Source organism: Salminus brasiliensis, chromosome 16, assembly GCF_030463535.1.
Source record: "Salminus brasiliensis chromosome 16, fSalBra1.hap2, whole genome shotgun sequence".
Lineage (NCBI taxonomy): Eukaryota > Metazoa > Chordata > Actinopteri > Characiformes > Bryconidae > Salminus > Salminus brasiliensis.
In genome coordinates this window covers 16314201-16330573 of record NC_132893.1, presented here as the reverse complement: position 1 = coordinate 16330573, position 16373 = coordinate 16314201, and the positions used below count along the sequence as shown (strand labels likewise).

Sequence of the window (16373 nt, the reverse complement as noted above, 5' to 3'; positions counted from 1 at the left end):
GTAAAACACTAGATCACAGATGCACAGAAACATGGTTAATACAGTAACAATAATTTATCTTTTAGACAAAAGTAGTGGATATCTTGTGAGCTAGTTTTAAGAACAAAGCTTGGTTACAGATTTGTCCTGGACACCCACAGCCAGCATGTGGATGTGTTCAATTCTATCACCAGCTCACCTGATTCAACATCAGGAAGCATATACTTGACAAAACAGGTGTTGACTGCTAACTGGTGTTCGCCGCTAGCTTTAGGAATGTTTTATTAAACACAGTGGCAAATATAAAAACACTACTATAATATATATATATATATAAAATGTTTTATTGACAGAACCTCACGGGAAAGCTAACCTTGCTGGGTACTGGACTACCTGACTGGGAGGCCCCAGTCAGTCCGGGTTGAGAACAGCATCTCCAGCACCATCACACTTAACACTGGGCCCCCCCAGTGCAGTGTTCTGAGTCCTCTGCTGTTTACCCTGCTAAATCATGACTGTGCAGCAAAACACAGCTCAAACCACATCATAAAGTTTCTCGATGACACAACAGTGCTGGGTCTGATCAGCAAAGGCCACGAGTCAGCATACAAAGAGGAGGTGCAGCAGCTGACAGACTGGTGTAAAGTCAAATGGTCGTTGACTTTAGGAGAGCACGACGCAACCACTCTCTGCTTAACATCGATGGGCCCTCTGTGGAGATCATTAAGATCACCAAGTTCCTTGGCCAAGAAAGCCCAGCAGCATCTCTACTTTCTCCGGAAGCTGAGAAAGGCCCGTCTCCCTCTACCCATCCTCACCATCTTCTACAAAGGCACCATAGAGAGCATCCTGAGGAGCTGCATGACTGCCTGGTTTGGGAACTGCACCGTCTCTGACTGCAAGACCCTCCAGCGAATAGTGGAGACGACTAGCGAATAGTGGAGTCTGTCTCCCATCCATCATGGACATTTACACAACCTGCAGCATCCGCAAAGCAAACAGCATTGTGGATGACCCCACGCACCCTTCATACAAACTGTTCTCCCTCTTGCCATTGGAAAGAAGGTATCGCAGCATCCGGTCCAACACGACAAGACTCTGCAACAGCTATTTCCTACAAGCAATCGGACTTCTCAACTCCAGAGACTGAATGAATAGACTCCTCCATACACACACACACTCATTTACCCAATGTGAATCCCAGACAATGTGAAAGCATTGCACCACATACTACCTCACTATTTCACTGGACTCTTTGCACATTTATTGCACATTGTGTTTTGCTCTGTTATTTATTTTAGAAAAATAGCTGCTAGAGTACCGCACTAATGTGTGCTGTGCTCTATTGTCTTAAACATCTTACCAACATGAGCTAAAAGGCCACTCGACAAGGAAAAAAGCAACAACAACAACAACAAAAAAAACACATTTGCAAATGCACACAAGGACAAAAACCATAATGATCATTGTTACATTTGGAGGATAGCTTGATCTGTGCACCACCACGATGGATTTTAAATGCAGCAATGAAAATGTGATTTAAGAGTGGACATTCAACTTTGATTTGAGGGGTTCAACAAGAACATTGGATAAACTTTTGAGAATTTCAGCATTTTACAGGCTGCAAAACAACAGACAATTTACTGATACACCGTTTCAAGGACCAGCGTGGTGTGTTCCCTCATTATTTCATGATAAATTAAGAGTATACACGGTCTGAATTTGTAAGATATATATAAGAACTTTCCAAAAACAGTCCCAGGAGGCAGAAAACAGAAAACTATCAGAAACAGCTGAAGTGAACAAATCAACAATTTCTTACATTCTTAAAAATAAGTAATGAGCTGAGCAACAAAAGCCATGCCACAAACACTATCGAACAGGTAGGCATATCACTGTCAAAGTCAACAATCAAGTAATGCCTTCACAAAAAATATGGAGGGGAAAAGAAAGCCTGCCCACTTCTAAAATAAGAAATAAAACAAAATTTTAGGATCCGGGCCCAAGCCTTTTTTGAGCAAGCTAGTGGCAACAGTGGCAAGGAAAAACTCCCACAGGTCAAGAGGAAGAAACCTTGGTGGAAACCAAGACAAAGAATTTGTCTTAAGACAAAGAATCTGAACCTTATTTCCACACAATTGAATATGATTTTTATTTGCTGAAAACAAACCTGAAGGCAGAAAGAACCACAAACAACCAGCATGGCCATGGTGTTTGAAACTTCATGCAGTCATTGACTGCAAAGGACTTCTACCCAAGTATTAAAGACACTTCTCATTCAATTACGTTTGTTTTTTATAAATACTTTTGAACCTCTGAAAATGATGGGGATTATGTAAGAAATAGAAGAATTACAAAAATTGTCACTGTCCAAACACCATCCTAATACCTGGCTGTATTATAATTTTTAAATGCATTTTTTGTGTTGGTGGTGTGCAACTGTAAGGTGTGTGTGTGTGGGGGGGGGCTTTCAACATAATTCCTGGGAAATTAACCTGAATTACTTGTTGCTGAATGTTTTTGTTTTACAGATGCTCAATACATGAAAAATAAATGATTAGTCATGATATCAATGATAAGTTAATTGCAATTACCAACCAATAGTTAAAATAAACACCATACTTTACATGTCATATACAATTTTAGAAAACATTAGAAAGGGGATTGGAACTGTTTGCCAACGAGGATCACTAGTTTACTGGTGCACAGGCGTAACTGGAATTTTATCTGCCATACTGAAATTACACTACCACATGGTGCAAAATGCACATTTTAACATGTAGCAAGAGTGCCCCCACATGGCTGACAAGTGCCTCTTATTATAAAATACACCTTGATGGAAAAAATCTAACAAATGTAAATAGTGGTTACATTATAAATAAGAATGAGACGCCACATGTTTAAACAAGCCACAGGATTTCTTTAAGAGATTCAGTTTTAATACAAATTCTAAAACTAGGCAGAACAGAATACAAAAAAGTACATAGCTGCAATATGTAAGGTCCCACACATGGAAAATTACATGACTGAGAAAAGAGAATACTTTTTATAAATAGGTCTAGAAAACAGACCAAGAACATTTTGCCACTCGAATGTCAACTACACTCTCGTGATATGTACACACTAACAAACTGTCCATTTTTTTTCCTTTTGGTTTGAATTAGCTTTGTTCTGACTCACAGTCTCAGATACATATATCTTTACACGAATGAATACATGATTCTGTATTTTTGCAACTGAAAGAGTTCTTAACTTCCACATAATGCTAGTCATTCCTGTGCACAAGCAAGGCCACTGCTCATTTCTTCCTAATGTTTTTTTGCCCCATATTGTTAAAGTTCCTGTACACTGGAACTAATAATGTCCATAAAGGTGGCCTCTATACAGTAACACAGCTGGACATCAGGATCAGTACCACCCAGTTCCTCAGTAGATCTCGTAGGCAGAGCCATTTTGAATAATTCCACATCTGATCCAAGTGCTTCCTTTGTTTTCTCCTTCAAATACTGTAGCCCTGAAAAGACAAGCAGATCATGCAAAACTCATAAGGCTCTCTTATAAATCCCTCTCTCGCAGATTGTATGTTTTATGCACAAAAACAGTTACAATTCACTGGCAACATACTGGTGATAAATGGGTCGATGTCTCGGGCCTTAGTAGCAACATCAGCAGCACACACTTGGCCCACCTGGACCAGCAAGGAGGCCACATCGTCATAGAGAGGAGGGAATGCCCGGCAAAATGACACCAAGCATGGCAACGTGGGCATGAAGAACACAAAACGCTTTGCACGTGTCAGGACTAAGGTAAAAACAGTAAAAAGGAGAGGGGAAAGGGGAAAAAAAAGAATTTACTTTTACATGCAGTAAAGACGGTTGTCATGTTCAGTTATAACCAAAGGAGGGCAGCATACCATAATCATAAGAAACAAACAAAAAAAGGACACATCCTTGCCTGTGAGTAGGGTGCCCATCACGCTAATAGCTAGACGTGCCACACTGAGGGATTTGGGCAGAGCATACTGTGTGCACAGGTGAGCCAGCAGCTGGATGGCAAAGATCTGTGAGGGAAAGCACATAAATGAAATCAAGATTCAAAACATATGCAAAGTGTGTCATTAGAAATACTCTGATGCCCACATAGTCAATTAGGAGACGGCTGAAAGTACGGACAGATAAAAAGTAAAAAAAAAATGTAAAAAAACAAGACAACTGGCCAGATGGTTTGACGAATCAGTAATGCACCTGTTTTTCCAGCTGAGGCTGTGCAAGGAGTTCAGGAATAAAGTCCAGGCAGATGTGCATGGAAGGAATGCCAGCTACAGTCAGAGGAAGCAGAGCTTGAGGATAACCCTACAGAAAGCACATCCATATCACATACAGAATTCAGGTTACTCTTTGGCCATGTGTACAGTTTTAAATGTAGAAAGGTTGAGATCACAATCTGTGTTCAACACGGAAAATACAAAGAACAGTGCAAAGCTTGCTATAATTCATATTCTAACCATAACCGAGTGCCCTGTTTCTATTTTGAAGAAATCAGTTATCATATACTATATAAGTGTTGAAATGAAAGACTTCCTGACTGTGGTTACAATAATATGTGATCACCTGGAAATGCACCAGTTTGGCAATGTTGGGATCTGCAATGAACATCTGGTGTAGCAGACAGCAGATGAGGCACTGCACCTCTCTAAGGTCGCTGAGTAGTCCCCCCTCCACCTGCCGCTCCCCCTGAGCCCCCATCAATCCTGCCTCAGCCTGTTGTGAGCCCTGAGGTCCCTGCAAAGCCATGGCTCTCCTCTGTTCTCTCAGGGGCTGGCTTGAAACAGACTGAACACTCTTTAGCAAGCTGTCACTTCCTCCTGCACTCAACTGTTGCTCTTCCTGAAAGGAAGGTAGACACACCTCCAACAGGATCTGTACTGCTGCACTGTCCTGCGAGGGTATAAAGAGGAAGGCATATATAAAATTACATTAGCACACTTGCTACACAAGATGATGAATTTTCTTTTTTGATTTAAGGTTTAATTAAGAGTTCTTCTATATACAACGGTGACAACTATTAAAATTCTTAAATGATTGTTGTCTGGTTAACTGTTTGTTCAAATAGTGGTCCCACTATTTCACTATATATGTTAACCTTTATAATCAAAAGGTATATGAATGTGGTACCTGTGCAGCCAACAAAGCATTTTTCAGCTCCTCTCTGGTGACTTCTGGTGTATCTGGCTGACCAGTGAGCCCCAAGTTTGAGACTGTCTGAGTCTGACGCTCAAACTCTGCAGTCTCCTTCAGGTGGGCATTCAGATAGGCTTTAGATGCCAGTAGGTAGCCGTTCAACATGTGAAGTGTGATGTCCATTAGGGGGGGACACCTGCACACCAACAAAAATAATTACATACATTCAGAGTTTATCTGAGAGAGGAAGATTCATTATCATTAGAAAGATCATCATAATTTGTTGATTTGTTTAATTTAATGAACATTAACCTACATGTTACATGTTATTTTATTCATTACGCACAGCAAAAATCAATGAACTGAATAATGTTCTTAACTTCTTAACATTTCATACAAGCCTAAGGAACTGAAGCTCTGACACAGCACAGCACAATTACACAGCACTAATACAAAATGTGGCATACCTAAACACTCTGGGGTCACAGCGTAGCACAATGAGTGGGTCCACCAGCAGGTCATTCTGAGTGTAGCGGTGCTGCCTGAGGAGCTTGAGACAGGGCTGCAAAGCATTCACAGTCATCACCCACAGTCTGAGAGAAATAAAAATGAATATACATTAGTGGTGCAACAATTAATTCTCAACGCAATCAACAGATATACAGAATAAGAAATCTGCAAAGAACTCGTCCTGTAAATAATTTTCACCCTACCCACATGCAATTACGGACACATGCACACACCTACGAGGCATGACTGTATTAAGCACCATCCAAAGCTTGTTGACAGTCTGCAGGACCCTGCGAGAGACACCTTCCTCCAACAGCAGGCTTATGCTAGCTGTTAAGGCTTCTGCATAGGGGATCAGATCACCGGCACTAAGAAGAGTTAGGTGCTCCAGGATCCTCATCAGCCGGTGACCACTCTGTACCACATTTTGGAAGGCTGCAAGGAACAAGAACCAAAATCTTTATAGTAAAAGAAAAACTTAGCAGCGCACCAGATAGGGAAATCATGAAAAAAAACTGTTTAGTTTCTGTTGACACAAAGAGAGTTAAGGGAAGTCAACCCCAAAACAGCCTAATAGGGTGAAATCTTACACTGAACAAGAAAGGTAAGATTGATGAGTTTTAAGTAGTCTTATACATCTGGTACAAATATTGAATTGTGTTTGCAATTTTTTACAATTTTACATTATTTTTTTTTACAAGCACTAGTTACAATTTCCAAATTCATATTACAATAATTCCATTCATTAGGTCAATTCATAGACAGTAGATTATAAAAAAAACCCAAAATGGCTCAAATGCATCATTCTACAGAGTCTGACCCATAGGTGCTAAAAGTCAGATACAAACAATAACATCAGAAATGGCATGTCAGACAGCTAATAATCACAGAGACTATAATTAGCTGCAACACAGCAGATGAAAGCCTGTGGCTCTCTTTTATCTGTTTTCAAAAACAGGCTTAGCTGTGGTATGCCATTCACAGGAAGCACAAAGCCACCCTATGCTGAAAAAGAAAAACTGTAACCAGAGCAGCAGATCAGTCAGTGCAAACTCTACTCACCATTGTGCAACTGCACTTGTGAATACTTGCAGGCTGGAGTGGTAAGCAACATCTTCCGCAGGAGGGGCAATGTGCCAGTCACTTCTTCTTCACAAATCCAGTCCTCCACCATACAGAGGTGAGGGTAGTTAGTGGCCAAGAGGCGCAACAATGCAGAATGCAGCCCTTTGAAGGATACATTAATAAAATAAAAGGCATTTAATTTAAAACAAGAAAAAATAAACTGTACTCACAGATACAACATAACTGCAATACAATTATGAAGTTATTTAAAATTTTATAAATACTTCGCTTACCCCCCAGTTCCTGCTGCAAACCCTGAGCCTGGTGGATAAGATATTTAATGGGGATCTGGTCCATGAGAGCAGCAGAATAGGACTTGGGTTTTTTCTGCATAAGGGCTAAAAAGGAGAGCATATTGTGAATTATGGCGAATTATCCAGAGCTACAGTTTATCAGGGCAGCTGGTGTACAGCTGATTTTACAGTTTATTAACAAAGCCAAAGGGCATCACTATAATAACATGAGTGTAGGGAGGGAGTCTAATTAAAAGCAACAAGCCGGACAGAAGTGGACACACAGTTAAGGAGGAGAAACAGTGTGTAAAACATAGAGAGCTTCCATAACAAAGGTAAAGTGTATTTAAGACTTCAGATAAAAGAATGATGTTTTAAAACCTGGCAGTTCAATACCATGGTACAGCTGGATCAACAGGGAAGACTATCACAAATAAATACCATAAATTATGAATTTGCATAAAATGATCATAACTGCTCATAACTTTTTATTGTTATTGGTTTTACTGACCAAGTGCCTTAGTGTTGGCCAGCAGAGCCTCCTCATAAGACAGGATATAGTAAAGTATCAACAGTTGTGTAGTGATACTATACTGAGAACGCGCTTTCCCACCATCTGCCTGAGGGAGCGAGAAAGAGAGCAAGTGTGTGTGAGAGAGACAGAGAGTGAAATAAAAATGGTTCTGTACACGGTCTCACAGATAAATGGCTTTAGGCCCCACAGCCAGAAAGGAGACAAGCATCCTTGAGTATCAATATGGAATTTGTAAAATATAACACAATTACACAGTAAATCACCTGCCATTGTCACGGCAGCAGACTGAAGAATTACAGTTGTTAGAGGCCTTTCTTTTCGTAAACTAAAATATTTCTAGACTTTCCTAAATATATCACTATTCCATTAACAGAAACAATGATGCACATAATACTAGACTGCATACTACACTACATTAAACATCAAGTACTGTGTCATCTGAACAACGTTAGTGAGACAGAAAAACAACTACTATTCCTGCTAGTCCAGAACCTCAAGAAAACTATGAAACTGCGAAAATTCAGTAGCTTAAAGCCCCTCTTACCCCTGGTCGGCCCTGAAATACATTGAGAATTTCCTGTTCTGTGATTGGCTGGTTGGTGGCCTCAGGGTTGGCCTTTGAGGCAGGAGTAAGGATGGAATTAATATAAACGTCAATAAGAGGGAGCAGCTGAGTGTGAAGAGGTGTGGTGGTCTCACACAGCTGCCTGAAGATCCAATCCTGGAGGGAGGAAGAGAAGGAAATAAGTAAATTAGACCTCCATCAGGGAATGATGGCAAGGATGGCTTAGTTACCATTCACTTCCTCCACTGGAAATCAGTTAATCGATGCCTTTAATATATCTTCTTGGTTGCTATACCACTGTCAAAGATTAATTTGTTAGTTGTTACGAAAAACACCTTCAGGCAACAGAAAAGGTTCTTGTTTAAATCATGATCTGCACTAGGTACAGTGCAGATGATTGTTGAGTAAAAGAGGTAATGGGAGACAATTAACAACCAAACAAAAACAAATGCAGGGTATGAAGAGATGATAAAACGGAATAGACAATACAATACTGAAACAGAACATAGTTGACCATAGCTATTGAATTCTTTGTACCTTAATGGAAACTTTGTGCTTGGTAAAGGCTCTGCTTTTGAGGAGTTGGTAAATACAATGGATGGGAAGAAAGCCTGTAATGTTGGCACTTAAGCTGTTAGTGACAGCTACTCTCACAGCATGTGCAGTTACCACCTAAAACACAAAACAGTTCAATTAGTTCACGAAATGTATTAGTTCTCTAGTTGTTTCTCTGAGAATAACAGAGCCATCCATGGCTTAAGAGTCCAGGAAAAAAAAGCAGCCATCATGCTTTATGATTAACATGGTTTTATGGAAGATAATAAACAACTATCCAATTCACAAAATTGCTATGGTAACGGTAGTTTTGTAGGTGGAGAGAATTTTAGATTGTTGGGTCTTGCAAGCATCACTCTTTGATGTTTAGTTTCAGGGAACTGAAAGGGCCATGTGCCTCTCAAGGAAGTCCACTGTGGACTTTGAAGTGTGTTTAGGATCATTATACTGCTGTAAATGCCATCTTTATCACTGGTTGCAACACAGGCCCAAAGCATGACTGAACCACCCCTATGCTTAACAGGAGGAGTGGTTCTCTTTTCATGAAAATGCATCCCTTCCATGAAGGTCATACTTGTGCAGGTGTCACTGCACAGTAGAACACTGCACCACCAAAAAAATCCTGAAGATCTTCTGCAGTCAAACAGGGGCTTTGATTTACTTTTCTAGCAATCCTAAAATTAGTTTGTCTTGGTCTTTCAGACCTCAACTTAACTGAAGAAATGTTACCAAAAAAGCATTTCTGTTTTCTTATTGCTTTCTGCTGCTTTGTGGGCACCAATGCTGGGCTGCAGCCCATGGTTGCTGACTGCTGAGAAGGATTTGATGACTCAAATAATAAAAGTAAAAGTAATGCATCACTTTGTATCACCTGGCTAACAATTACTGTAAACAAGCCATAACCATATAAATCAAACCATATCAAACAAGTCTGAGACCTTGGTAAAAAATGATCAGAGAGTTTCAGTAGAAAGTTTTAGAGTGTCCAGACTTTGTGAATTCCTTTTTTTCTCTCTTTTTTTTTTTTTAACTGTAAACATTTACAAAATCTTAAAAAAATGTAACTTTAATTTGATGTCTTTCTGAGATCAGTTCATCATTCATAGTAGCAAAAATGTTGAACAGGGGTGCCCAAACATATGCATGCCATTGAAGAATGGAAAGAATGAAACCCTGCACTTTAAGAATTCAAATATTTTGTACTGTACCTGCTCAGTGAAAATCTCATGAGTAAAGATAGTCTTCATTTTGTTCAGAGAGCTGGGTTTAATGGCAATCTGAGATAGAGGATGGTCAGTCAGTGAGATGAGCAGAAAAAAAATAGAAGAAAATTGAGAACAGTTTCTGTTAAGTAAGGCCAGGCTATAGATAAGTTTCGCAGGCTGATACTACAGACAACTAAATCAACTATTTTACACAAACTCTATTAACACAGGCTAAAATACAGCAGTCATGCACAAGCCCTGCTTCTGTTTTTAGCCAAACTATCCAATATCTATCAACACACAAGGTCTTTACTGTATTCTTCTTTTTCTCACATCTACATGTGTTTACTGTGTAAAAAAAAAATAATGATGATTAACACTGATCCTAAAAGCTCACCTTCATTCCAAGCGTGGAGCAAACTAGCTCAATGATAGCACTAAGCTGGTTGCTATGGAAATACATGGCAACCAGTAATAACATTTCTCCAAAGGATGCAGACACACCAGCAGCACTGGAAGAGATGACAAAGAACCAAACACTTGGTAATTCATACTGGACATGGCAAGGGAACAGCATTAACACAAACTCATTAACACTGCTTAACACAAACTCGGTGCTAAAAAAATATATACTTTTTAATAAAAAAATTCATCACTATAAATTGTGAAAAAGTGTGTCTGCCTTGTAAATAACACACACTGTAAATTAGTAGTTATTTAGAGCATTAACTAGGTTTATCTTGGTTTCATCACAGAAAATACACTCTGTTTCCCTTCTACATTTACAGCATTTAGCAGACCCCCTTATCCAGAACAACTTACAAAAGTGATTCGCTGTTTACTCAATATATATAAAATACCCTTAGCTAGTTCGAATAGACTAGTTCAACATGTTCTAAGGTGATGGAGGCAAAAAAGTCCTAGAAAGGAGAAACTAAATTGTATATTTAAACTTTTCAAAAAGAATAAGAAAAAAAAAAAAAAAAGAATAAGAAAACAAATGTGGGCAGTGGTGGCTCAGCGGTTAGAGCGCCAGGATATCAATAACAGGGTTGTGGGTTCGATTCCCGGGCTCGGCAAGCTGCCACTGTTGGGTCCTTGAGCAAGGCCCTTTACCCTCTCTTCTCCCCGGGCGCTGGAGTTGGCTGCCCACTGCTCTGGGTGTGTGTGTGCACTCACTGCCCCTAACACGTGTGTGTGTGTGTGTGTGTGTGTGTGTGTTTGTTCACTACCAGATGGGTTAAATGCAGAGGACACATTTCGCTGTACAGTGTACACTGTACAGTGACAAATACGTGCACAAAAAGAAAAAAAAAAAAACAAAAAAAAAAACTCTCAAATAATAAATGTCAATTTGCTTTCAAATATGTGAGATAAAAAGATGGCAAAGTTAGAATTTAATAATTTATTTATTTTCAGCATATGTGGAATATTGAAATACTGCAAAATCCCCATTCGTATTAAACATGCACATGGTTCATGGATACATGTCCTTACCTCTCAAAGTACTCTTCCTCTTTAATCATCCAGCTGAGCCACATCACCATCAATTGCTCCTGTTCTGGAGTACTAATGATAAATGGGCAGAAGAAAGTAACATTATAGAAGCTACGCATGCAGTACACTCTGATTATCACTTTCAAAAAATATGAAAATGTTGTATTTTCACATATTTTACTCAGCATACGCCTTAATGCTTCATTTCAGGTGTAGAAAAACATGGCCAAATTAGGGGTTCCCAATGCATGAAGTTTTAAAAACATTCTATCCTACAATATAAAGCATTTGATGCTGAACACATGTAAGAAGACAATACCTGACCAGTGTGGGGAAGGCGAGTAATTTACAGAAGGACAGGGAGACAAAGCGAACTCCAGCAGGAGTAGCAGGGGGACGACTGGTCATCAGCTGGAGAAGTTGCTCAGCTTCCTCATCTGTTGGTCTGGGTATAAATATAGAGAACATTACTACTCAATATCATGCTCACGGCATTACAATAGCTCACATGAATGCACATTTTTACAAAGATTCTAAGCATGGAGGTGGCAGTACAGCTACACTACTTATAGTTAAAATCCTTGATACCGTGTGTGAGACGACAGTACCTAAGTCCAGCAATGCCCATAAGAGCACAGTAGAGTCTGAGTAGTGCGCTGGCCTTCACCACGTGTTCCTCTCTCAGGCCTGAGTAGCCTGAACTGCTCTCCATCTCAGTATTCAGCTCGGTGTCATTAGGCACATGTGTACTGCGTGAGCGAGGCAGGATGGCCACCAGTTCCAAAAGAAGCTGCCGACGCATCTGCCACAAAACAGAACTGCTCTCTCTCTTTCTCTGAAAGGGTAAGGGAAGAGAGAAAGAGAAAGGAAAAGGAAAGGGACCAAGATTTAATGTTTTAGTGCAAACATATGCTCAAATTATAGACACACCCACAAAAACTACAACCCAATCATCTGGATAGCATTTAAAAGTATATGTGCACCTGTTGCCCATTGCGAATAAACATTCCGAACCAGGTGCGCACTTTCCCATTGGTGCCCAGGAGCAGACCGCTGACATATGACACCAGAGGACTTACAGCTTCATCCGCACTATCTGGCTTATAGTCTAGTGTCAGAGCAACTCCCAAACCTGGTAGGTGACACTCCTCCACCTAGGGGAAAAAAAAAAGAGGGCATAAAAATTTTTAAATTAGAGAATTGTTACTACTGCTGAGGTAAAGGAGCTTGTTTTCCATAGCTGCGGATGCTCACCACCATGGCTCTAATGTTGAGCGCTTGGGACGGGTTCATCTGGCACAGCTGCCTAAGAGCTTCAGTTCTGCGTCTCCCGCCCACACTCTCCTCATCTTGACGCTCACCATTCTTTATAAGACTGCGGCATACTAGTAGAAAAATGCACGTGTACACGTTTCAGTCCTGACAGTCCATACGTTCATTCTAGATAGTCCTCCTCTATTCTAGACTTCATAACAGTCCAAACGTTTTTTTCTTTACACACCACTGTGACACAATCTGAAATTAGTTTAAGGGACACATGCATACTGCATAAGCGAGGGAAGGGGGGAGAAAAAGACTATTTAATGTCAGAGAGAGACAAAATGTAATGTTTCAGTGCAAATGGGGCACCTGATGGACATGGAATACATCAGAAAATGGGCATAGAACTGTATGGCTGCCAATGAACCAAAATCATCAGCATTGAAAAGTAAAAACACTTAATAATAAATTAAGTAATAAATGCTTGAATTCTAGCTGAAAGTCTACACTTCTATCTTTATAAGAAATATTATGTTATCATCTATTTATGATTATTATTTGACTGATTACTGCTTTTGAAATACAAAGCATTCATTTATTATAATTTACAGAGAGAACAGGGATTTCTCAGTTTTTCTTGAATCATCTACCTCTACATCTTCAGCATTCTGAACACATCTAAAATTCCTTTTTGACTGATCCTTACATTTCTGCAGATTATTTGAAACCTGCAAAGGCACACTTTAAACCACTTTATACCTTTACAGACAAAACTAGATCATTGTTGAAGGCTGAAAATACTAAATCAATGTTTTTCAGCGTTAACGTATGTCACAATCACTAGACCTCTTTAAAGTTTGAAAAGTTCATATTTTTATATTTGATAACTTTGTATGTCTTTTTAAGGTTATATTAGAGTAAAGATTAAGTGTTAAAACTAAGATAAAGATTAGTGTTAAATTGTGAGTATGGTTCTGATTTGTCTATAGACTAAAAAAAATCCAAAATAGCAAAAAATCCAGACTCATAATGCACCCAAATTGCAAAGAATGAGGTGTTATCTAATCAAGTTTAAGTACCTTCACTGAAGCTGTCTGGGACATTGGCAACAAGGAGACAAAGGAACCAGTCTCCATTTCGCACATGCAGTAAGGCCTCTGCCACATCTACAATAGGCAACAAAGATGGAAGTTCTGCAGAAAAAAAAGAAAATAAATGTGTGAAACAAGCATTGGTTTCCATTGGTCACATGTTAAGGTGCACATTTAAACTTAATTTTACAAGTAAGGCAATATTTAATTTACATTTTTTAAAACGTATTGCTTACTTTTGGGTGGTTGTATGTCAATACACGCTGCCTTTTTTAACTTCTTGAAAGTACGTGGATCTATGTTTTGTAATTTTGCAGCTGTCAAATGTACCTGCTTGAAGGATGCAGAGAACATCAGCCACTTCTTCCAGGTAAACAGGACTCTCAAAAAGCTCAGATGACTTCAAAAAAAACTCCCCATTTGAGTCAGCTACCTGCACAACAAATGGAACAGACATGTGTCATCAAATATCTTGCATGACAAAATTTATATTCAAAACGCACTGGTCTGTTAACGTGCAACACAAAAAGCGTTGATGGGGTGCACAGATGGGTGGGCACCTTGTTCATGATGGCCAGCAGCTCGCTGAGAGCCAGTCTGAGCCTCCTTAGGGGATCACTGTGTTCAAACTCCAGTGTAAGGCCATGTTGCAGCTGAGAAACCAGGATACTCTCACCGTTAGACCCTCCGGCCTTATGCCTGTATTGGGATAATCAACTTCTTTAAAACGGTTTATTTGGGTTTTTTTTACTCAAGTGTAGGGTGTAACATTCACCTAATACACCAAGTGAACATGTATTTTTCTTCCATCAAGCATTGTTTTGTACACGCTAAACAAAGTTACCCATGAACATACTCTTTTCTACTTTAGCACACTGGAAGTGGTGGATGTTTAAGTACGACATTATAACTTCACCTGAGTTGCTGCTCTTTCCTGGCATCCTGTTCCAGGGCGTGAAAGTCCACAGAAAGCAGAGCTACTATGGAGTTCACTGCCTCTACCCCGGACAGCAGGCGCAGGATGAGCTTCTTATCCTGTGCCCAGGCATTGCTCTGGTCAGCAGGAGCACACAGTGCCATCCTCACCAGGCACGGCAACAGTAGCCTCAGCTCTGGATCACTCAGAGCTGCCAGACGGACCACGTCCACCTTCTGCATGGCCTCAAATGCATATGGGCTCACAAACTGTAGACCTGAACTTTCTGTCATTCTGTTGTACAAAAAGAGGAGATGGCTATATTCAAAATCCGCCAACCACATCACATTTACCAGATCACCACTTTTACAGCTTCATTTAATTAGCACTATATATATATATATATATATATATATATATATATATATATATATACACACATATGTCTAGAGTATTTATCTCTAGTAACCCTAAAGCAGCCCGCCAACGCTAACGGTAGCTAGCTATGCTAGCTAGCTACGCAATTAGCTAGCTAGCTAGCTAACGGTCTCGCGTTCTTTCCATGAGTAGTAGATAAAGGCTGGGCAACTTAGCTAGCTAAATTAAACAGAAAGGTGCTTAGCTAAATGATTAACTTCAATATAGTCCGTTAACGTATAGCTTTATAGCTAGCTAGCTACAATGACTAGCTATCGGGCTAGGCAGTTAGCGCTAGCTAGCGAAGTTAAAAGTGTTTAGCACAAGCAATAGCAAGTATACTATAGCTAGTTTACCAGACATTCATTTACTTCGTGTGCCATGGGTGCTCGGACTGGAATATTGTTTATTTAAAAGAACACGTCTTACCTTGAGGTTAACAGCAACTGGTAAATATCCAAAGACACTTTAGCGAGGCCCCGAGCAGACCTCGGATAATCGTGGCTTGTTTCAGCATACACAGCTGAGGCACCACAGGCCAACGCACTCCGCTAAAAGGCTAACTGTGCACACAGCTCTAAACGGCTAGCAGTGAAAGCCATTCAACACTATTGGGATCTTTCACTTGAATTAACGGAGCTTTACGGGCTTACAAAAGTTAATGTAGAGTTAACGAACTAGCTACCACATTTCATTCTTCTGAAAACAAGTGCAAGAGTTTATTCAACTAGCTAGTAGTTTTAATTATTTTGCGGAGGGCTTACCACCCGGCTTTCTCTGTAAGCTGCGGAGCGACTGTGGAGCGCAGTAAGGCTGACCAGAACAATACAAGGCTACAGCTATGGAAACAACCCACTCGTGTGGCCCAAGTTAGCTAGATAGCTAGTTAACACGCTGAGGTATGCAAACACCACTTTAGCTAAAATGGCTAAATATAAATACTGTTGGATAAATATAATACTGTAATTACTGACTACTGCTACATATCGACATTTCAGTATTTTCAGTTAAACTAGGGTAGATTTACTAGATAGCTTAAGTTACTCGGGGCTTTGAGAAGTATTGCGTTCGAGGCGACAAGAAAACGTCCAGTCTTTAAATCTCAGCATAATTTTTGTGTATTCCGAACATCGGCACATATTGTTGGCTTCGTGATTCGGTTACATAGACCTTCATCACTACACTGTCGACTCAAACACTGGCTTGTGAGATAGCAGCAAGCATCAAGTCAGCTACCTCTAGTTTCACACAGCCTACATTGTGTTCATTACAGCACATAAAGGGAGGGAGGGTGTGTTAAGTAAT

At 39.9% G+C, this 16373-nt stretch overlaps 1 protein-coding gene across 1 annotated transcript; it reads right to left on the bottom strand.

The window, feature by feature from the left end:
* Positions 1-2601: 2601 nt before the first annotated feature.
* On the bottom strand, positions 2602-15873 carry ints2 (integrator complex subunit 2). Its single transcript, XM_072659319.1, has 25 exons — positions 15498-15873; positions 14652-14945; positions 14296-14434; positions 14066-14168; positions 13724-13837; positions 12639-12769; positions 12368-12538; positions 11993-12219; positions 11704-11829; positions 11385-11456; positions 10285-10399; positions 9891-9959; positions 8665-8799; positions 8107-8283; positions 7539-7647; positions 7028-7132; positions 6732-6896; positions 5903-6104; positions 5627-5752; positions 5154-5355; positions 4590-4916; positions 4224-4331; positions 3934-4039; positions 3604-3780; positions 2602-3493 (listed from the first exon to the last, which is right to left on the bottom strand). Exons 2-25 carry the CDS (start codon positions 14942-14944, stop codon positions 3312-3314), a joined length of 3681 nt encoding a protein of 1226 aa, XP_072515420.1. The 5' UTR covers position 14945; positions 15498-15873; the 3' UTR covers positions 2602-3311.
* Positions 15874-16373: the final 500 nt, after the last annotated feature.

Bases quoted from the DNA above. Each gene is read 5' to 3' on its own strand.
- ints2 (XM_072659319.1), bottom strand. From the start codon at position 14,944: ATGACAGAAAGTTCAGGTCTACAGTTTGTGAGCCCATATGCATTTGAG. The intron at 14,169-14,295 runs GTGCCCACCCAT...TTTGTTGTGCAG, and splicing joins TGCTGGCCATCATGAACAAG to GTAGCTGACTCAAATGGGGA. The intron at 4,917-5,153 runs GTACCACATTCA...ATACCCTCGCAG, and splicing joins ATGCTTTGTTGGCTGCACAG to GACAGTGCAGCAGTACAGAT.